Below are 24,067 nucleotides of genomic sequence, written 5' to 3'. Positions count from 1 at the left end.
TAAGTAGGAACCTTTTAATTTTTCAAAAGGCCTCTTTCTCCATTGCCTATGCACAAAACATTTGTCTTTTAAGTTAAAATAATGGCAAACAGAGGTACCTTCATTTATTGCACTTAGAATTTACCAAATGAGGACACATTATCTCATTTAATCTTTAATGAGCTCTTAGCACAAAAACCTGTCTTAGATATTCCTCATTTGAAAGGTTCATTTTGTACAGAATCTAAATTTGCAGTAGCAAATAATCTAATCCAATCTGTCTGGATAGATCATTCAAACAATCCAAATGCAGGGAGCCCAAAATAAGAATGAGAACCTTTAATTTTGTATAGCTTAATATAATGCCTGGATACATCCCAGAGTACATTAAGAAGGTAATCAAAAAATATTGGCAAAGTCCCTTGAGGAATGGGAGAAAAATTATGAAACTATTAAACTTTACCACCGGGAAAACCCTGGATACTGTGTCAAACATTAGTGATACCCAAATCAATAGGCCAAGTCCTTGATCTTGAGGCTTGTTCTTGTGAAGCTTATGTATGTAGCAGAGAAGCTTAGTCTACCTATACGTATACCTAAGATTCACCTCTGGAGGACCTCTGTTGTTGCTCAAATGTGGCCTCTCTAAGCCCAATTCTGCAAGTGAAATCATTGCCCTCTCCCCTATGTGGGACATATCTGGGGATGAAAATTTCCCTGGCGACATGGGAGATGACCCTCAGGGATGAGTCTGACCCTAGCACCATGGGATTAATAATGCCATCCTGACCAAACAGGAGAAAAGTGTAACAAATAAGGTATCAGTGGCTGAGAGAGTTCAAATAGAATCGAGAGGCTACTCTGGAGGTCACTCTTATGCAAGTTTCAGTTAGACATTGCTACTTATCATAACTTGCCAAACCCCAACCAAAACCATTCCTGCCAATCCTAAAGAATACCTAGGATATTATGTAAGATTCTGTACGGTTGCATGCACTAGGGCAGCTTTCCAGAAATCTACAATCTCCAGATATGTCCCTGGACCAGGTAAGTCCTGAAATATAGAGGGGCCATCCTTTCCAGAACATCACATAGTTCCATCCCCCTATCCCGTATTAATGACTGCCCCTTTCAACATGAAAAAGTTAGAATGGGCATAGCCCAAATACCCCTGATATTTCTATACTGATAGAAATAAAAACCTAAAATTGTAGAATTATAACCCATACCAAACTCTGAAATCTGTTCTACAACTAATTGTTACAATGTACTTTGAATTATATTGCTTTTTTTGTATATGTTACTTTTCACAAAAAAAGGAAAAAAAAGAGAAGGAAGAGTATAATAGAGAAAAGAGGATTTAACAAATGAATATGACTGCTGAATCAATATATTAATATTTCTTTTGGTCTCCTGTGTTTTGGAGCAGCTAGAAGAAAAAATGAAAAATCGTAGAACTGTAACCCATACCAAACTTTAAAATCTGTTGTGTAACTACTTGTTAAAATGTACTTGGAAATTTATTGCTTTGTTTGTATATATAAATTATTCCCCCCCAAAAAAAAACATTAAAAAATATTTCTCATTTGATTATACAGTATTTAACAAGACTGGAAGATGGATTCTGTCACAAGGTATTCCTTATATTTTGGTGGCTGATAAAGATTCTGGTTCCATGAATCTCTATAACCCCTCTGCTTTCTTATACCTTTCAATTTATCACGATCTTTCCTATATATAATCTCTCTGGAATTTCTTTACTTTACCTACATGTCACCTATCCCACAATACTCAACTACTCACTCTCAACTAGTCCCTCAATCTTTGAATCCCTGGTTCTCAGCTCTATTAGTACAGACACGTATAGAAGAAGATAGGGCTCTGATGATAAGCTGAGAACAGTGACAGAAGGGAAGCTAAGTAGTCTTGATGACACACTTGTAAGATCTATAGAATTTTTTGGAAGCAAAAGAACACACTTATGGTGTGTCAGAAAAAGCACAGGATTTTGAAACAGCCTATCTGGGTTCTTTATAACCCTTAGTTCTATTATCTTCTGAACTTGGATCAAAAGAAATAAAATCTCTCTAAAGCTAAAGTAACAGTAATATACATATTTCACAGGGTTATTGTAATTATTTAACATAGGTAGCAACTGAGAGAACATATTGTAAAGGGTAAAGCACCCTGTATATTACTTATTTGCAAACAGTACAACTGAAGTAAAGAAAGCATTTAGGTTCAAACACCACTTCTGCCCCTTGTGGCTATCTCATCCTGGACATACTGTTTGAAATTACTTGAACTTCATTTTCTCATCTCTAAAAGTAAGGATACCATCTAGGGTTTATGAATACAAAATGAGATGATACATTAAAAACCTCTAGCATAGTGCTTGGGGTAGGGTAGGAGGTTAATTAAGTTACATCATAAAAATGATCAGATGGACAAATAGATCAAGAAACACTAATAGGCACACTTTACACAGCCAAAATATGGCTAAGAAGTTTTTACTTGTATCTGCCCTCTAATAGCAAAATTGAGAAAGGGAAGTGATGATGTTATAAACATGACATCCAATTTTGTATTAATTCTATAGAATCTACAGATAGTATCCATTTATATTGTATAGTGTCTACTACTGAGCACCCATGTACACAGCTCCATTTATAAGCACACAACTCAAAATGCTTTAAATTTAAAATTAAGGTGCATGCAAATTACTTAAGAGAAATAACTTCTAACCAAGTGACAAGAGGTCTATTTGGGATTGGCAAGCTACAAAAGAACTTGACTCATTAATTTAAAATTAAGATAAAAGGGAGATTGAACATATGTAAAAATAAGGAATGTTTCTTTCCATTTACAGTAATTTAAGTTGTACATTAAAAGACAGGAGGAAAAAACTATAGGAAATTTAGCCAGAGAAAGCTTCGCTTTTTTTAGATGCAATTTTACTGAGATATATTCACACACCACTGAAACCATCTGAAGTATACAATCACAGGTTCACAGCATCATCACATAATTGTGCGTTCATCCCCATGATCAATTTTAGAACATTTTCATTACTCCAGAAAAGAAATAAAAAGAAAAAAGAAAACCCTAATCCTCCCATACTCCTTACACCCCCTATTATTGATCCACGGTGCTGGTATGGTACATTTGTTGCTACAGAGGAAAGAACATTACAATATTATTGCTAAATATAGTCCATAATTTGCAATAGGTACATTTTCCCCATATACACCTCTATTATTAACTCCTTAGAGGAGTGTCATACATGATCTAGTTCATGAAAGAACTTTTCAAAATTTGTGCAGTTAATCACATACCATACAATTCACCCATTTAACGTGTACAATTAAATGGTTTTTAGTATATTTGCGGACATACCACATTTTGTTTATCTATTCATCAGTTGACAAACATTTAGGTTGTTTCTACCTTTGGGCTATTATAAACAATGCTGCTATAAACATTCATGCACAGGTTTTTGTGTGGATGTCTTTTTCATTTTTCTTGGGTAGCGAGGAGTGAATATGGTGTCTCTATATTTAATCTTTTGAAGAAATGCCAAACTGTTTTCCAAAGTGGCTACACCATTTTACATTCTCACCAGCAGTAGTTAAGGGTTCCTATTTCTCCACATACTTATCAACACTTATTTCCTTTTTTTAAATTATTAGTCACTCTTGTGAGTTTGAAGTAGTATCTCATGTTTTTGAATGACATTTCCCAGATGATTAATTATGCTGTATATGTTTTTAAATCTTCATTGGCCATTTGTAGATCATATTTGGAGAAATGTCATTCAGATCCTTTGGTAAATTTAAACTGGGTTGTCTTTTTATTACCGAGTTGTAAGAGTCTGTGATATATTCTAGATACAAGTCCCTTATCAGAGATGTAATTTGCAAATACTTTTCCCATTACGTGAGTTGTCATTTCACTTTCTTATAGTGTTCTTTGACACAAAATTTTTAATTTTGATGAGTCCAATTTATCTATTATTTCTTTTGCTGCTTGTGCTTTTTGTATCATATCTAAGAATCCAGTGCCAAATCTGAGATCATGAAGATTCACCCTATGTTTTCTTCTAAGAGTTATACAGTTTTAGCTCTTACATTTAGGTCTCCGATCCATTTGGAGTAAATTTTTGTTTATGGTATGAAGTAAGGGTCCAATTTCATTCTTTTGCATTGGCTATCCAGTTGTCCTAGCACCATCTGTTGAAAATAATATACTTTCCCTTTTGAATGGTCTTGGGGCCTTCATCAAAAATCAGTTGACTCTATTCACATAGATTTCTGGACTCTCAAATCTATTCTGTTGGTCTATGTCTATCCTTACGCTAGTACTACATTGTCTTGAATTCTGCTGTTCTGTAGTAAGTTTTGAAATAGGGACATGTGAATCCTCCAACTATGTTCTTTTTTCTAGATTATTTTGGCTATTCTGATCCATTAAATTCCACATGACTTTTAGAATTAATTTGTCAATTTCCACAAAAACAAAAAAAAGGATTCTGATAGGGGTTGTGTTGATACTGTAGATAAATGTGGGAACATTGCCATCTTAAAAATAGTGTCTTATGAATACGGGATGTTTTTCCATTTATTTCCATCTTTGATTTCTTACAATAATATTTTGTAGTTCCAGAATACAAGTCTTAGACGTTTTTTGTTAAGTTTATCTCTTGTCTAACAGCTCCAGCTAGAATATCCAGTACAATATTGAATGGAAGAGGCAAATGTGGACATCCTTGTCTTGCCCCTGATCTTAGGGGAACAGCATCCAGTCTTTTATCATTAAGTATAATATTAGATATTAGATTTTCATAGATGCCTTTTATCAGGTTGAAGATGTTCCCTTCTATGACTAGTTTGTTGAGTGTTTTTTTTATCATGAAAGGATGTTGGATTTTACCAAATACTTTCTCTATGACTACTGAGATGATGATTTTTTTTTAAATTCTTTGATATGGAGTGTTACATTAAAATGTTTGGATATTAAGCCAACTATACATTCCCAGGATAAATTTCACTCGGTTGTAGTGTGTAATTGTTTTCTGCTTTGGTCTGCTAGTACTCTGTTGAAGACTTTTACATTCATATTCATAAGGAATATTAATCTCTAGATTTTTTTTTTTTTTCTTGTTATGTCTTTGGTTTTAGTTTCAGGAAAATACTGGTCTTAAAGAATGAGCTGGGACATACTATCTTCCCTTGTATTTTTTTGAAGTGTATGTGAAGAATTGCTAATGCTGCTGGAATGTAATATACCAGGAAAGCAAGTTACCAGAAATTAGTTGGCTTTTATAAAGGAGATTTATTAAGTTACAAGTTTACAGTTCTTTAAGGCCATAAAAATGTCCAAACTAAGGCATCCAGATAAAGATATTTTGATTTAAGAAAGGCTGATCTCACCTCTGTCAGCTGGGAAAGCACGTAGCTAGAATCTGCTGGTTCTTTGGCTTCTGGTATCAAATATATATCTTTCCAGGGGGCAGGGGAGGGACTTTCTGCACCTCCAAAGTCTCTGAGCTTTTTCCAAAATAGTTCCCTCTTAAAGGACTTCAGTAAGCGGAGTAAGGCCCACCTTGAATGGGCGGAGACATATCTCATGGAAACCACCTAATCAAAAGATCCCACTCTATGATATCAAATCAGGTTTAAAGAACATGGCTTTCCTGGGGTACACAACAGCTTCAATACTGGCACAATGGTATTAATTTTTCTTTAGCTATTTGGCAGAATTCACCAATGAAGCCATATGGGCCTGGACTTTTCTTTGTGGAAGTTTTCTGATTATTAATTTAATCTCTTCATTTGTTATAGGTCTGTTCAGATTGTCTGTTTCAATATTTCAATTCTCGGGTCAATTATTTAGTTTGTGTCTTTCTACAAATCTGGTCCTTTCATCAAAATTTTCTAATTTATTGCCATACATTTGTTCACATTTCTTTATAATCTTTTTTATTTTTATATGACTGGTACTAATGTTTCATCTTTCATTTCTGATTCTAGTAATTTGAATCTTTTCTCCTCTTTCTTCAATCAATCTAGTTAAAGGTTTGTCAATTTTGTTGATCTTCTCAAAGAATCAGCTTTTGGTTTCCACTGATTTTCCCTATTCTTTTCCTATTCTCGATTAATTTCTGCTCTAGTCTTTATTATTTCCTTCTTTCTCTTTGCTTTAGGTTTAGTTTACTCTTCTTTTTCAAGTGTTTTACAGTGGAAGATTAGGTATTGATTTGAGATTTTTCTTCCCTTTTTTAGGCCTTTACAGCTATAATTATTCCTCCGAGCACTGCTTTTTGCTGGGTTCCTTAATTTTGGTATGCTGTGTCTTCATTTTTATTCATCCTTAAAGTATTTTCTGATTTCTCTTCATTAACCCATGGCTATTTAGGAGTGTTGTTTAATTCCCACATATGTGTTTCCATAAATTTCTTTCTGTTACTGATTTAATTTAATGCCATTGTAATTGGGTAATATACTTTGTATTATTTCTATCTTATGGCCTTGCAAATGGTATATTCTGGAGAATGTTCTATGTGTATTTGAGAAGAACATATATTCCATTGTTGTTGGGTAGAGTGATCTATACATATCTTCAGTTTTAGTTGGCTTACTATGTTGTTCAAGTCTTCTATATTCTAAGTGAACTTCTGTCTTGTTTGTCCATTATCGAAACTGGGATACTGAAGTATCTACCTACTACTGTTGTATTTGTCTATTTCTCTTCATTTCCATCAAATTTTGCTTCATTTTGATGCTCTGTTATTAGATGCACATATATTTATATTTATGCATGTCCTTGATGTATGAACACTGTTATTATAAAAGTGACTTTCTTTATCTTTAGTGACTTTGCCAGTTTGAAATTGTGGTGGACCCCAGAAAAGTCATATCCTTTAATCCTCATTCAAAATTGCAGGTTGGGAGCTTTTTGATTTTTCCCATGGAAATGTGACCCACTCAATTGTGGGTGGTAACTTTTGATTAGATGGCTTCTATGGAACCACCATTCCAGGTGGGGTTTTTTTTGTTTGTTTTTTTTAACATGGGCAGGCACCGGGAATCGAACCAGGGTCCTCCGGCATGGCAGGTGAGGACTCTGCCTGCTGAGCCACTGCGGCCCACCCTCCAGGTGGGTCTTGATTAGTTTACTGGAATCCTTTAAAAGAGGAAGCATTTTGGAGAGAAAAAGTGATGAGAACCGTGAGAGCCCATGCAGCCAGAGACCTTTAAAATGTCCCAGAGGAAGTTTCACGAAACAAGAAGTCTGGAGAGAAAGCCAGCAGATATTGCCATATTCAAAATGTGCCTTTCCAAAGTTGAGATAGAAACCCTGAACTTCACTGGCCTTTTTAGAGTGAACATTAGTTCATTAGTTTCACTGGGGAGCAGGTCTACATATCTCCACACACAGTTCATGATGGAAGTGGAACTTCTTAGTGAGGTTTTTTAATGAGAAAATGCATCTGAAATTTTAAAGTACAAGTAAAAGATACTATTCTTATCATTCCTAAGCAAAGATCCTCAAAAGTGATCCAAAGATCATATATGGGTTGACACATCCATAGGTTAAGTCAGAAAGGGCTACATTGCATTTTCTCCCTAGATTTAATCCTCCAATGCCTTGGCAAAAATATCTAAAATGAAAAGCAAAGTCAAAAATGAAGTTTAAATTGTTTTACTGAACTACTGTGAGGTGTTTATCCTGCTCTATTATATAATTCAGTCCTTCTAGTCAAGTTTTATGCCAGATCCCAGATGGACAGGAACTTAAAAAGTAAAAGTTTCAGATGTACTTTTTGTATTCTGTGTGCGTTTTAAATGAGATTAAGATATTAAAAATGATTATAGTTATTGGTTTCTAAATGAGAATTGTAATTGTATTATGTATCGAAATATTCCCCAGGTAAAGACAAAATAAATTTTAGTCAAAGTTGCAAGGCATATCAAGCTCATTCTGTTACAGTGAAAATTGGAATTTAACAATCTCAAATAACTAAAAAAAATGTAAAGAGCTTTCAGAGAAAGCATGCATGCATCAAGCTATTACCTAACATGGATTCACAGTCTGGATTTATGGTTCTTGGCACATCTTCCTTGGGGGACTCTAACATGGAAATTTACCCATTCACTTTCTATAGTCCACAATGGCAATCCTTAGCATGCATTTGTAGCTGAGACAGTGCCAAACAGGCAAACGGCCAACTTAGGAACCAAGGTCTAACATAGTGCGCAGTACAAAGGAATTACCGAAAAATGGACCACAGAGATCTCTTACATGCCAAGTATGTCCAAATCAACGGAGAGAAAAAGTAAAAAGAAGAAATATTTAAAATGCAGATCGGGTTTTTGCATTCATATTATTTCACTCCATAAACTAGCTCTGCAGATAATACTATCCCCAGTCCTAACGACACTTTCTATGCCCCATCAAAATGATATGTAAAATAATTAGAAGGTTTAATTTTAGAGAACATACATGATTTTTTTAAAAAGTATTGTTCTTTGCTTTAGCCTCCAATTATACAATTATAAAAGAATATAATATATACTATAACATGTATTATAGTACAATTAAGTTAAAAATAGAGAAGTGAAAAATAGAATATTTAAGTAATATTACAGCAACAATATATTACTATTATATATAATATGCTATTATAGAGATTGTTATAACAATATTTATCACCTTTACAGGGTATAGAAAGTTACTCCTTAATGAATTTCCTTCTAGTCATCTTTCAGTACTTTTTAAGTTAATTTTACATGGTTGAGATCATACTGTATGTACACTTTAGTACACTGCTTTTTCAATGAACAACATTATAAGACAAACCTGAGATTCTGATATATAGCAAAGAGAACATCAAGCAAAAACTAAACAATAAGTCCCAGGAATTCTGGGTTCCACCCAATCTTCAAGTTCTATTCATTCATTTAACAGACATTTATTTTATGTGTGTATTTTGTGCCAAACATAGTGCTGACAGATGAAAATACGAAGACAAATAAGCCAGAGTTCTTTGTCCTTAAAGAGCTGACAGTCTCACTCAGCTCAGAAATTACCTTATGCCTCCTAAGAAAAATGGGCTTACCTGCATTAGTTTGCATTACAAATACAGACAATGAAGTAGATCCTTGTGGCTATTTTTTACTTTACTACTTTGATGAAAATTATTATGTACTCTCAAGATTTACCTCAGGTAAAGAATGAAATTTTCCACATCTGATAAAGCTGAATTCTTATCTTACAGGTGAAAGAGTTGCCATTCTTTCACTCATTTTATAACATATCTTTTTCAATGTTTATTGTGATTCATACTCTATTGGTTGAGTTCAGTTTTAAAAGCCAATGTGAGCTCTCATTTTCTCAAGATGAATTTTCAAGTGATTCATTATATTCCCCCATGATACGTATTTGCATGATATATTTGTGTATGTGCTGCTAGATAATCACATCTATCAATTTCGATAGAGGATGTAAAGCAAATGCTTCAATAAGCACAGGTGCTTATATCCAAATATACACTGATACATATATATTACTTATATCCAAATACACATGCACATGGAACTATTTGCATTATATACACAAACATCAGGGGCTATATCTGAATTTACTTCTCTGGAAAAATATAGGCATTCCTGTTTTGTAATTTCCAATTTAAGTCTAGTTGCCAAAATGATGCCTCAAAATGATAGCCTCAGTCGTCTTATGCCTGAAATAGAGATGATGATACTCTCACTCTCACACAATTACTGGCGAGAAGCAAATCTTTGTAAAAATGCAACTTAATATATGTTAAGGAATTAAGTTGTAAAATTTATTTACAACCATCTCCTAAAAAGTTTAGTATAATCAAGTTTTGCTTTTTGAAGGACACCCTTCCATTACACTTACTTCTAAGTTGTCACAAAGGTTTTTAACAAAAGCAAAGCGGTGTTCTGTTGTGTTCTTCAGAGAGATGAACCAGTAGTATTTTTTAAAGGGGTGCTGCTGTTACCAAGGAGCTGCTGGCAGAAGGCTCCAGAGACATGTTTAGGAACGACAAAAAGAGAACTAGGGCAGCAAAACAAATTTGGTGGTAATTTGAGTTCCTTTTATTTTCAGACTGGGTTTAACGCAGATAACTTCCTACCAATCTACATTACTACACTGAGAACTTAAAAAGCTATTAAGATGGATATCTTTTGGAGATCTCCAATAATTCTGATTTCAAGATGTAAAGGGACCTTAGGCATGAAAGAGTCACTAATGGTTTTAACACTTGGGACTGAAATGGCTTTGTTTACCAGTATTTTCCATTAATGAAGATTACCTAGATAGGTCCCTAATGACACTTATGTCAGACTTCCCAGGAAGCAGAAATCTTCATGGTATAACTGAGAATAAGCACTAGTACAGTAGTTACAGTCTCCAAAAATCTAAAAGGTAGTAAAAGACAGTATTTTGAAAAATACAGGTTTTGCTATTATCCTATGGGAAATACCCCAGACATATTTAATCAATAACCATGTGGGAGATTTCTCTCCTCTCCTTGAAAATTATATGGAAGAGGGAAAATCTCTGTCTTCCTGTACTTATTTTGGCCGGTAAAACCAATTCCAAAGAGTCTAACATCAGATTCCCAAGGCACCATGAATCTACAGATGTGGTATGGATTCTCCCAATTAAAACAAAACAAGTAGCAGTTGCTTTCCTAGCTTCACTATCAATCATGAATATGTCAAACAATATGGTTCTTTTTAATTCCTTACTTCTCCACCACCACCCCTTAACACTTTCCTCCATTAGCATGCAGAACATTTCCCTCTCTCTCTCTTTTTTATTACTACATCACAGTAGTCCATTACATGGATTGTGCCACAGTTTCTTCAAATACTCCTTAATTGCTGGGCACTTGACTGTTTCCAATCTACCCTACTATGTGTAATGCTTTAATAAATAACTTTGTTTACTTGGGTTTAATCTATCCAAAGTTTAGAATTATGTGATTGTGGGGTCAAAGGGTAAAATGCATCTGTAATTTTGGTAGATACTCCAGTTTCTCCTCCATAGGCGTTGTGCCATTTTGCATTGTGCCATTTTGTATTCCCACCAAATTTATGAGTACTTATTTCCTGAAGACCAATTATACAAATATACATACCTAAATCCCACCCTCCAAATTCTGATTCAGAAGATATGTGTTTGGGCCTGAGCAAGTCTAAATATTTTTTTTCTTTTTTTGTACATTAGAGAACTTGTGAGTTACAGAAAAATCATGCATAATATACAGGGTTCTCAGATACCATCCAATTATTAACCCCTTGCATTGGTATGGTACATTTATTACAACTGATGAAGGTACACTTTTATAAATGTACTATTTATAAATAGTCCACACTTTACCTTAAGATTCACTGCGTTGCATGGTTTCATGCGTTATTAAAAAAAAAAACTTATTCTATTAACATATATACAACCTAAATTTTCCCTTTTAATCACATTCAAACATATAATTCAGTGCTGTTAATTATATTCACAATGTTGTGCTACCATCATTGGCATCCATTACCAAAACTTTTCCATTGTCCCAACTGAAACTGTTCATTTAAGCCTTAACTCCCTATTCCCTACTCCCATCCCAGCCTCTGGTAACCTATAATCTGGATTCTGACCCTATGAATTTCTGAGCAAGTCTATCTCTAAAAAGTTCTCCAAAGAGCACAACCTTAGCTGAAAAGTCCCGTTCTAAAAGGTATTCTATTCTTTTTCAAATCCAAATGAAAGAGTTAAACCTTTAACCTCCAAAGTTTATACTTCATGGTCACTCCTTCAATAACTACTTTCTGAGTGCCTATAATTTGCTGGGCACTCTAAATGTTAAGGGTATAAATAACAGTACCTGCCATCAGAGAAACGCAGGATCTAACAAGGAGAGACATACATATATAATTAAGACATACATATATAATTAAGAGATAATGTATCACAATGAGATACAATTTCATACCCACTAGAATGGCTACTTTTTAGTTATTATTATTTTTTGTATGCTGCATGGCGGGGTCACATTTCAATATTTTTCCATGAGTGTATCTCTCTTGCAGCATCATTTGTTCTATTTTCGTTTGTTTTGCTTGTTTGCTTGTTTTTTGGGGAAGCACATGGACTGGGAATCGAATCCATGTCTTCCACATGGCAGGTGAGAATTCTATAGAATGGCTACTGTTTTAAAAAATGGAAAAACAACTGCTGGAGAGGATTCTGAAAAATTGCCACACTTCTACATTGTTAATAACAACATAAAATGGTGCCACCACTGAGCAGAACAGTATGGCAGTTTCTCAGAAAGTACAGAATTACCAAATGACCCAACGATCCACTTCTAGTTATATACACAAAAGAAGTGAAAGCAAGGACTCAAGCAGACATTTACACACCAATGTTCACAGTGGAATTATTTACAATTGCCAAACTGTTTAAACAACTTAAGTATCCATCAACAATTGAATTAATAAACAAAATGTGGTATACACATTTAATGGAATATTATTTAGCTGTAAAAAGAGATGACATTCTCACACATGTAACTCATTCATAATACTGATGAACCTCAGAGGCATCATGTTGAATGAAATAAGCTTGACACAAAGGACTGTATGATCTCACTTATATGAAATAAGTAAAATAAGTATATTCATGAAGTCAGAAACGAGAATACTGGTTATTAGGCCAAGTGGGGAGAGAAATAGGGAGTTTAATGTTTGGGGTGATGGAAAAGTTTTCGCAATATATGATGGTAACGGTGGCACAATTTTGCATACGTAATTAACAACACTGAATTGCATATTTGAAAAGGGAAAAAAAGGGAAATTTAGGTTGTACGTAAGTCACCAAACCTACACACAAACCCATAGACCTGTATGTTGCAATATAAAGTGTGCTAAAGTTAACTGCAGAAATATAATACTGTTCCGTGAATTAGTACTAAGCTAACGCAAATGTTACTAGCAAAAATTGCATTTGAGGAGGGTATTATAAACTCTGTACTTCTTCATGATGTTTCTGTAAACCTATAACTGTTCTGATAAAAAAAAAGAGAGAGAGAAAGAGAATATATAAGAGTGTGAGAGATTTACAAACAATTTTACAGGACTACAGAAGAAAGGTACTTCACCCTCAGAGGGATGCCAAAGTAGGCTTCTTGAAGGAGGTGCTCCCTGAACTGAGTAGGAATTAACTAGGTGGAAAGGAGAAGAGGTATACAGAGGGAGAAAATATTCTAGGTAGAAAACCACATAAGTAAAAGCAGGAAATAACATACAGAAGGGATACGAAGGTGTGTATAACTGGAAACATTTCATATTGCTAGAGCATAAAACATTAGGGAGAGAAGAGAGAGGCTGCAAAACTAGGCATCGATCAGGTCAATGAGCACCTAGAACGTCATGTGAAAAACATTGAACTTTATCTTTTCTTTATCTTTATCTTTAGACTTCTGCAGGCAAAGAAAGTAACTGAACAGTTTCAAGGCTGGGAGCTATATGGTCACACTGTTTTTTAATTTGTGGACATTGGAATGGAAGGGCACATAGGCGGAGAAAGAATTGTTAGGAAAATGAGGCAGTAAACCAGATGAAGGTTTGAATTGGGTTAAGGGTTAAGAAGAGAATGGACTGAAGAAATCTTAAGAAGTAATATAGGCAGGACATACACACCAGATGTAGGGGTAGAGATGAATGGAAGAATGATTCCAATGTGTTATCAATCCACTACTAGAAAAGTACTGGATTTAAGCTATTTTTACAGTAGCAATGCTAGGCTTACACTGATTTAATCATACTCTCCTATGTGAACTTTGCATTTTGGAAGCCAAGAATGGGTGAATAGAGCTCTGCAAAACAAACAGGTGGCACTTGTGAGCTTGTCCTTATTAGCATCGTGCTTGAATCACCAAAATAAAACAACCACAGGCAACCCCAATAGGCAAGGATAACTGGTTAAGTCTCTAGTTTCCATATTCCTCTATGCTCCTGAAGCCAACTACACAGTTGCTGAAAACAAATAACCACCAGGGGAAGGGTATGTGGTTCGGGGACAGCAGTATGAACAGCTGCTTTCCCAAAATTAACCCATACTGGCCAAACTTTACAAAATCAGCAATGGATTTGGGCAGCCTGCAATCCTGCTACCAAACAAAAGTCAATATCTGGAGATAAGAACATGTGGGGAAAAGTTCCCTCTGAACCCTTTACATTCCCTGATTTATAGAAATCTAACGGTCCTGTGGGGATGGAGCAGGAGGCAGCTGTGTGTAACCCATAACAAGTATGGCATTTCTCTCTTCTCAGAGCTCCTAAAAAACAAACTGAAGTGAAACAAAAAACTAATCAACAACCATTAGATAAAAATAAGTACACATACACAGATGAAAATAAGTACACACACACAGAGTAACAAGCTACATCAAGGCTTACCTTTCTTTTATCTTCATCTGTTGATTCAAATTTGAAAGTAGCCCTATGCTGAGGGGGGAAAAGGGAAAGAATGTCATTTTAATTAAACAGATTTTTAATTTTGACTATGTTTAAAATATATGAAATAATATCCCTGTAAAAATGTTGTCTTTCCATCTCATAGCTTCATATTCTTACTAAAGCAAGAAAGCTAAGCATGTGAGCAAATAATTTAAAAGCAGTATAAAATGACCACAGCAAAATCTGAGATGAGAGAATGGTAGCCTATGACAAATTCTGGGATCTGTTCTGTAACTGCTTTTGAACTGTGCTTTGAAAATTATTCCTTTTTTATTTATTTGCTTTGAATATATTTCATATTTTACAATTAAAAAAGTTAAGGAAAAAAGACTACAGAAGATATTCATACAAAGGAATAGAGAGAATCAAGCCACTAACTCTGCCAGGGAAATCTGAAAAAGCTTTGCATAGAGTATATAGCATTTGAGCTGGATCTTGAGGGATGTATAGGAGTTTGCAAGGAGGGAGAATGGAAGCATTCTAGGGACAGAAAGAAAGGCTCAGTTACGTGAAACTGATGTATTTGTGAAGTAAGACTGGAACATAGGGCACATGTTAGGAGATGGAAGGAGTGGAAAGAAGTGAGGATAGAAAGTTGTATCGGACTGAGATTTGGAAGGGCCTTTCAATGTTGCTGAGTTTATACTTTCTTTTTCATATACAATAAGAAATTATTAGAGAAATTTGAACAGGGAAGGTAGGCTGATATTTTTGAAAAGTAATTGTATAAGAATGAGGGTTTTAATCATGGCTCCACTTCTTACTACCTCTGTGACCTTGTGTGAGTAATTTAAACTCTCCATAACTGGTTTTCTCATCTGAAAACAGGGAATAATAAAAGTTCCTAATTAACAGAGTTGTGGCGAGGGTTAAAAGAGCTAAGTCATATAAAGCACCACTTCAGTGTCTGGCATATAGTAAATACCCAGTAAATATTAGGGTTATAATGACGATGATGCCAATGACAATGAGAAAAAAATAACTGAAACAGAAGAGAGATTTACATGAGTCTCACAAAATGACTGTCAATGCTGTGCTTTCCACTTTGTAGGTGAAGTAGAGGAGAATGGATAATAGAATAAATCGGTTTGCCCACTGGCACAGAAAGAATGATGGTATCAGAAAAAAAGAACACAGAATCCCTCATTCTCCTCTTAAGTTTTATTCAGGAGAACCAAGTGCTCATCTCAATCCTAAGCTTTCCTTCAAAAACATCTTCAGTGAACATCACCCTACTTTCCTCTATAGTTTTCTCATTGGCCACACTGATATATTTATTGGCAACCCACCAGGAATTAAGCACACTAAGTACTAAAGACATCATCATTAAAGGTGGTTCTGCATTGATGCTTTTGTAGAAGAAGCAATTTCTGAAATTAAATGAGGAGGAGAAGCATTGGCAGCCACGCAGACCTAACTATAAAAACTTATTAGAGAAAAAACAGGATAACAGATAAGGGCCATTTGAGGAAAACCTAAGGAAGGATGAATGACATATGGCATGCCAAACAGTGAAAACAGATGAAGTCAAGAGGTAAGGGCCTGGATTTAAAAATTTATACGTGACCCAGGAGATAGATGGCTGATAATCAGGAGAAGACTATGAAGGAAGTATGAACAATAGAGAATTCAGGAAGAATATTTTGAGCAACAACTTACAGGCCAGATCAAAGGAGGGTCAGACTGAAATAAACCCACAAAAGGAACAGGGGTCAATAACCCAGGGGTGATACTGTTGGTAGCAGTATAAACTGATGCAAACCTTATAAAGGAAAATTACTTGGCAACAGATATTAGAAGTCATAAAAATATTCATACCTTTTGACCCAGAACTCATATTCCTAGGAATGTATCCTAATGAAATCATCCAAAAGGAGAGGAAAATCATAGCAAACTCACTGTAGTAGTAACTAATATTGTAGAAGAAAAAAAAGACAATCTGAAATCTAATAACAGGAGACTAATAAAATAAACTGCGGTGTATCCAACTATAAAATAGTATATAGCAATTTTTAAAAAGATCCCTATGACACTATGGAGCAACGTGGAAAACTACTCATGATGGCATTAAGTAGGGAAACAGTAGAACATCAAATTATCTATGACCGTAACTACATAAACATATGGATGCATAAAACAAGGACTTAAATGTGAAAATTGCAAAAATAAAAGTAACTATAAAGGGAAGGTAGAATTTCCAGTGATTTCTTTTACTAACTTCATTATTGCTGATATATTATTTTTATAATATAAAGGGAAACATTTTAAATAAAGAATAAAGGAAGGAAGGCAGGAGGAAAGAAGGACAGGTTGATGAATGAACAAGTTATAAATCTCAGGGCTATAACTTAGGAAGTTACAGAGTTACAGACCTGAGGCTTTAATAAAAACTAATGCTAGATAAATAATAAAGAAGCACTAAACATCAGGCTAAGGTTGTAAACTAAAACTTAGTAAAGGTCCAACCAAATTGAAATAAATAACTGCACTCAAAAACCAGGAAAGCTTAAAATTTTACCATTATATGTGAAATTCTTCAAATTATCCAAAATAAATGTACCTACATGCCAGTATAATGGGTCTCACAGACCTTTTGGGGCATTTATGGTGAGGAGACAGAAAATCATCTTCTGGAAAGACAACCCCATTAAATTTAAAATACCCTTTAAACAGTTCCTATGTAGAATTAATCTTAGAATAGTGTCAAAGACTACTTTTTGTTACTTTTTAAATGCAAGGCTGTGACTGTCATAAAACCACAGATTTTTGTTTTAAGCTTTCAAAAACCTTGTCTTCTAACTAGTATAAGGGCTTATTCCAACTAAAATATATATTAGTATGTGGAGGCAACACAAATTGAATTTTGAATATATTAAACTATTCAGAAACTCAGCTCTTCAACATTGTTTGGAGCCAAAGGATGCTGGCTTCTATAAAACTGACTTCTACACCTAAACTATTCAGTACCCCCAACCCTTACTCTCCCCTCTTTCTAAGGTTAAAAGTGGGGGGTGGGGTGAAGTGGGGGGCAAACTAGCATTTCTGGCTGTAAGTGCCTTTCTCGAATAGTTAGGCAACGGTCAACCCCACTGCTCCTTTATTTATGTTTAATTTCCAGATGAATGGGAACAAGAAGTCAAATACAAACCAAAGAGTAAAACCATTGTTCAATTTGGAGAACAAGTAAGCTAGAAACAGTTCAGTGATATATCAGACTTATTATGAGGACTCACCACTGTAGGTTTTATACCCTATGGAACAGGGTGCATGGGTGGTTCAGTAGTAGAATGCTCGCCTTCCACACAAGGAGGCCAGGGTTCGATTCCCAGATCATACATACATACCCCCCAAAAAAACACAACTAGATACATATACCCTATGAATAGGCTCTAAAAAGCTATGCTCTCAAGTCAAGACAGTCTTGGGTTTGGATCCCAGTTCTTCTGCTTACTAATAGCATATTGGTGAAGTTACTCAACTTTACTAACCCTCAGAGTTTTTCTTTATGTATAGCACCTTGCACATAATAGGCATTCAATAAACGGCTGCTATTGTTATTATTGCATAGTCTATGCTGTGGCATCTGGTCAAATACTGACCTACAAGTAACCAGGAGTTATTTCATAAATGTCCAAAGACACACTTAAACAGTACGATATACTTAAACAATTCCCAATACAAGGGAATTGACCTAATTTGTGTCACGAATGGGGATTACATCTAGAACTAAACACCAGTAACTTAGATTATATAAACCAATCTAGAAATAAGAACAAGATACAAGGAGCAGCTCACAAAACACAATCCTGTGCAAAAATCTGCAGTGTAAATTCAGAGTGAGAATTCAACCTCAAAGTGGAAAGCAGAAAGTTCTCTTACACAGTCCAGAATATTTATATAACCCTATTTAAACAGGGAGGCTATATTTCTAGATATGTCCTAATATTAAGTCTCTATGAATTGGCTCTCCTAGCACATAATTAAATACTTCACTGCTATCAGTGTAGTTTTCTGCTAGTATGAAGATTAATTTTGGAGATCTACTCACATGCCTGTTTCTTAAATATCTTATTCATTTGGCAATAAGCTTACTGAGGTAATCATATGCCTAGGTGACCTCTATGGCCGCTAAGCTATCTCTCTGATTATCATCAGAGTTCATGACTTAGAACTCAGTTTCTTCATCTTTTAAAAGATCCAATATTCTCCGAGGCTCCTTCTAGTCTAAATATCCTACGATTCAAGGAACCATGACAGTACTATGCACTTTGGGGCCCCTGATCACTGTTTCTTGTTGATAGTCACGATAATGACCACATTTTCACTAGATTGTTTATCAGAACAGGCCCTGAAGGAGGACGAATTTGGATCTTCCCACAATTAAGAGCTCATTCTATAACTTGAGAGGAGGTAATTAGGGTTCAACAGTTGCCCAAGGAAGTAGTGTAGTGCTCCTGAAAAAAAACTTTTTCTGTGCTCAAAAACAGAAGGCAGATTAAAGGTACCATGATCCTTCAAAGAGAGCCTTGGATATGGAATCTGAGGAGTAGATCTGCCACTTACTAGTAAGTGCCCTTGAGCACGCAGTCACTGTCTTTCTGTATTTTAATTTCCTATTCCAAAAAAAAAAGAATATTTCTATGTCCTTTGTAAGTTGTAATAGAAGATCATATGTGAAAGTGCTTAGGATAATACATGGTACATGGCAGACACCTCAATAAATATTAACAGGTGAACTGAGTGAGGTAAAAAGGAATAACCACTCCTTTTTTTTTTTAAAAGCCCTTTCCTATGCTGATTCGACTTATAGTATGCCCTTGAAAAACAGACAAGTTTCATTCTTTCTGGGATACATCTTCGCTCTTTCCAAGATAACAAGGGACTAAAGCAAGAAGACTTTGAAATTAAGAATCCCTGCATGGCAGAAATTGGATGTTACCTGGAGCCAGATGGTATTGGTGCTCTCAATGCACATAGTGCAGGGTATTCTTCTGCTACCAATTAGAAAGAAAGTGCAAGGATCAAGAGAAATAATGGAGTATATCCCTAAATTGTCATATTGGGCTATGTCAACTCAGAGCCATACGTTTAATTCCTGTCATGTTTTAAATTTAAAGTTAACAGCTATGCAATGCTTCCTCAGTGCCTGGCACTGTTCTAAATGTTTTACACATATAACTCATTTAATCCTGACAACAACAACTGGCAGATGATGAAACTGAGTATCAGGAAAGTAATTTGTGCAAGGCACACAGATTGTTAAGTGGAGGACCAGAGTTCAGGCAATGTGGCTCCAGAGCCTGTGCTCTTAAGAAGCCACACCTCAATCTTAGAAGGAGAAGGGACTCAGCATCAAGGCATGGAGAAAACCTTCTTGACCAAAAGGGGGAAGAGAGAAATGAGACAAAATAAAGTGTTGATGAGAGATTCCAAACAGAGTGGAGAGGTTATCCTGGAGGTTATTCTTACGCATTAAGTAGATATCACATTGTTATTCAAGATGTAATGGAGAGGTTGGAGGGAACTGCCTGAAAATGTAGAGTTGTGGTCCAGTAGCCATGTTTCTTAAAGATGATTATATAATGACACAGCTTTCACAATGTGACTGTGATTGTGAAAACTTTGTGTCTGATGCTCCTGTTATCTATCTTATCAACAGATGAGTAAAACATGTGGATAAAAATAAATAAATAATAGGGGGAACAAATGTTAAATAAATTTAGTAGATTGAAATGCTAGTGATAAATGAAAGGGAGGGGTATGGGATATGGTATATATGAATTTTATTCTTTTTTCTTTTTATTTCTGTTTCTGAATTGATGCAAGTGTTCTAAGAAATGATCATGACGATGAATATACAACTACGTGATATTGTGTTATTGATTATATATCAAGAATGGAATGATCATATGGTAAGAATGTTCATGTTTGTATGTTGTTATGTTTGAAAAATAAAAAAATAAAATAAAATAAAGAAGCTACACCTCTTGAGTACCTTGAACATTATAATTTAAATTTACTGAATGAGTGACTCCTAGGTGCATTGAACTCAGTGTTTGTCATCTAATACTTCATTTAGTTTAACCCTTACAATAATTTAAGAGAATGGTAATAACATTGCTATTTCACAGATGAGGAAACTGAGACTTGGAGGCTTAAAACAACTTATCCACAGTTGTAAAGCTAATAAATGACAGAGCTGAGATTTGAACCAACATTCGTCTGACTCCAAATACCACTTTTTCTCCATTATATGTGACTGTCTTCTTTTGAAGATTGGCTTCATTAGAGAAATAAAGCAATATAATGGACACCTGCCTCCCCCTCTCAATGAATCAATCAATTAATCTCTATATATATCACTCATTTCTCAACTCCTCAGTGCCCCATAATTACCTCTTATTCCAAACAACAGTTCTCAAATCCAAAGAAGGAAATCAAAGCACACGGTATCCAGCCACTTTTTCAGACTCCATATATAAAAGAGCTAGGCAATTCAGTTCTACCTTCCTATCGTTACTGCCCGATCACTATGATCATATTTCCCCTTACTATTTATTTCGCCCCCTCAAGTCTCTTCCCTTGGGAGCAGAGGGCAAAACCCTCACTTAAACATGAAACTCAGCCATTTTCTTTACACTCTGCTTTTACTATAATCAGCATTAAACACAGTGAGCTCTCCTCTGAAGAAGCTAACTGACTCAACTCACAATCAAGTCAGAACATTCTCAGGCTTTACCCATCAAAGCGCAAGTACTTTAGAAACACCACATAAGGCAATATACACTGGGCATACAACTTTAGAAATATTTCCAGTGTGAAAAGAGGAGCTGGAGATGTCCAGGACTTAAGCTCTTACAGCACTTGGCCAGGAGTAGTAAGTTGAAACCAACCTGGAAGGAATCAAGGACAGAAAGATAAACTGGAGGAAGCAAATCTAGAGTTCTAATGAGTTTCATGAAGGGAAGAAATAGAAGGAGGTGATGATAAGGTCCAGCTACAGGTTTTTCCTTCTTCTTCCCCTACAGAAGAAATTCCTATTTATTGTTGGGTATCTAGCATATAAAAATTAGCTGATTTGACACAAGGGCCAAGTTTTTTTCTTTTTTCCTTTGAAAATCAGTTTGTAGTTGCCTCCAATCTTTTTTTGGAAAGCAATAATTAATCAAGTTAAAAGAATATAATCTTCACAATGTGTATACCTAGGCATTAAATGAGTTTCTCCTGAATTGGGCAGGTATGCTCAACAGCAAAGCATATCAGAAAGTGAAGGAGCCAAGATGTGAACAAAATGCATCCTCGCAAAAAAAAAAAAGCAGTCTAGTACTGCAAAAAAGGCACTGGACTTGTAGTCAGACAACCTAGATTCAAATCTCAGCCCATCTCTAGGTGGCTGTATGGACTTGGGATCACACTATGATGCTCAATTTCATTATTTGTGAAATGGGGAAACCACCACTCTCCTCACAGAGATGTTGGGAATATTAAATGAAATGAAAGTTCATAAATGAGAAATGTTTTTGTTTTGGGATCTTCTCCAGCCAGGGCTGAAATATCATACAATAGTAGCACAATAATATAAAATGTATGAACGTGCAGTGGAGGGAAAGATTATAATGGATGCAAAAAAAGGAAAGAAAAATATTATATCTAGGGTATGAGCTGGTGTTGGGTGTGTTTTCACAGAAAGGAGTAGTCAGTCATTTCTAAAGCAGCCTTCCAAGTGAAAGAAAAAGATGTGGCTTACTATTCTTTTGAAATGAGCACGTCAAATTCCTAGAAGGAAAAGTAATGGAAAGCTAACGGTTCTTGGAGAGAGATTCAGAGAAGTGACTGGGATTTAGAACAAGATACGTTTTTATTGCAGAGTTGTGTAGTGGAATGATAGTTAATGGACAGAGTCTGAAGACCTAGGTTGGGATGCCGGCTCACAAGTATGACCTTGGGCAAGTTACTTAACAGACCTCGAGTCTGAGTTGCAAACGCAAATCCATCCCAGGATTGTTGTTAAGAGTAAATGGGATAATGAATGGGAAAGCTGTTAATGCGATACAAGTAACAGGTATTATTAGGAGTTAGATTCTCCACCCACTTACAATATATCATATCCATGACCTTGGTCGTGGTTTCAATTCTTAACTCCTCGGTTTTCTTATCTATAAAATGGGGACGATGGTACCATCGACCCAAAACCACTCTGAGGATCACATGGAGCCAGATACAAGACATCACATCTTGAAAACCTTACACTGCTATAGGTATATAAAGAACTGCCATCGTTGCTGATACGTTTTATGCAGGTTGAGGGCTATGTTTCATGTCAAGGGCCGTGTTTATGCAGAAAAGCACGTATTTTTATAGTATACAGGTAAGGAAGCCTCGCCTGTATTTATGCATCCAAGAGAACGGCACTGGGCACAGAAGCACATCTGAGGATTCCGAGGGTGTGACTTGCTCGCTTGAGGGGAGGACCATAGGGCAGACTGCTGGGCCAGAATCACGGGAGTGGGGGCTGGAGTGGGGGCAGGGGGATGCAGGATGCACGGATGGGAAAGACTGGGGGCACAAATACGCATGCCCAAGCCGGAAATGTTTTCGGGGGAGAGCAATGCGCATCCACGGAATGAAGGGGGTAGGGAGGGATGTGATGTGCAAGCCCGGAGGGCGGCCGGGGGGTGCGATATCGCACGCCCGGGGCCAGGGCTCTTTACCTTGTCGCTGTAATCCCTCAGGACTCGCTCGATAGCCCCCGCCTCGCCGGCCCGGACAATGTATAGAGCGCGCTCCTCATCCATCGCCGCAGGTGCGGGGGAGCCGCGGCCGCTCTGCGCGCCCAAGCCGCTGCCTCCAGGTAAACGCCTCGCGCCCCCGCTCGCTCGCTCCTTCCCAGCTTCCTTCCTTCCCTCCTTCCCTCCCTCCCTCCTGCCTCCAACCCGCCAGCCTCCGCCCGGTCAGGCCCAACGTCACCCGCCCCTCAACTTTCACCCCGCGACGTCACCGCTCTCCCAGCAACCGGCTAGTCTAGGCCAACCCCGAGAAGGCCCAGAACTCAATCGCGGCCTGGCGAGCGGCCTGAGGCAGGGTCAGACCTGAGGCGCTGCTTGCTTTCCTGCCTCTCCCTCCCTCAGAGAAGAGTCCAGCCTGTTAAGTGGGCTTCCACAGAGAAAGCTGTTCTCCTCCTGACTCCTGACTCTCCTCTATGAATCATTCTCCTCAGTGGACGAGAGCGACCGGGCTCTTCCCCTCCCATCTATGAGCCAACAGCTAACTGGACTACAATTCCCTGCATGCAATGGTTTCAGCCCAAGCTTCCGCCCTATTTATTGGCGAGCCGAATGGTATGCCGGGATTAGTAGTCCTCCACCCCGAAAGACTTTCCGCCGAAAGCTTGCCGGGAGCTGTGGTCCGGCGAGGGCCGGAAACGCGAGTCTGCGGCAGCTCGAGACCAGCGGTGGAAAGACCGTTCAGGGGAGGTTGTCAGCTTCGGCTGTTCCTGGTTTTTGATTCTTGCAGCGTTGACTATCCTGTTCGAACCTTGGCTG

General features: G+C 36.6%; 1 protein-coding gene across 8 annotated transcripts in view; it reads right to left on the bottom strand.

Moving 5' to 3' along the window:
* Nucleotides 1-23,804, bottom strand: part of RIC8B (RIC8 guanine nucleotide exchange factor B) — a 128,265-nt gene extending 104,461 nt beyond the window's left edge. For all 8 annotated transcript variants that reach the window (XR_013179240.1, XR_013179241.1, XR_013179242.1 and 5 more), the window contains exons 1-2: nt 23,237-23,804; nt 14,466-14,513 (exon numbers count right to left, since the gene is read on the bottom strand). Coding sequence is in view for 3 of the 8 variants with exons in the window: in XM_077168614.1 (XP_077024729.1) it covers nt 14,466-14,513; nt 23,237-23,320 (132 nt within the window). In the remaining 5 variants the exon portion in view is untranslated. The remainder of the gene's footprint in view (nt 1-14,465; nt 14,514-23,236) is intronic.
* Nucleotides 23,805-24,067: the final 263 nt, after the last annotated feature.

This window comes from Tamandua tetradactyla, chromosome 7 (genome assembly GCF_023851605.1).
Source record: "Tamandua tetradactyla isolate mTamTet1 chromosome 7, mTamTet1.pri, whole genome shotgun sequence".
Classification (NCBI taxonomy): Eukaryota; Metazoa; Chordata; class Mammalia; order Pilosa; family Myrmecophagidae; genus Tamandua; species Tamandua tetradactyla.
Note: the sequence above shows the minus strand (reverse complement) of the source record. Positions and strands in the feature narration are given on the sequence as shown.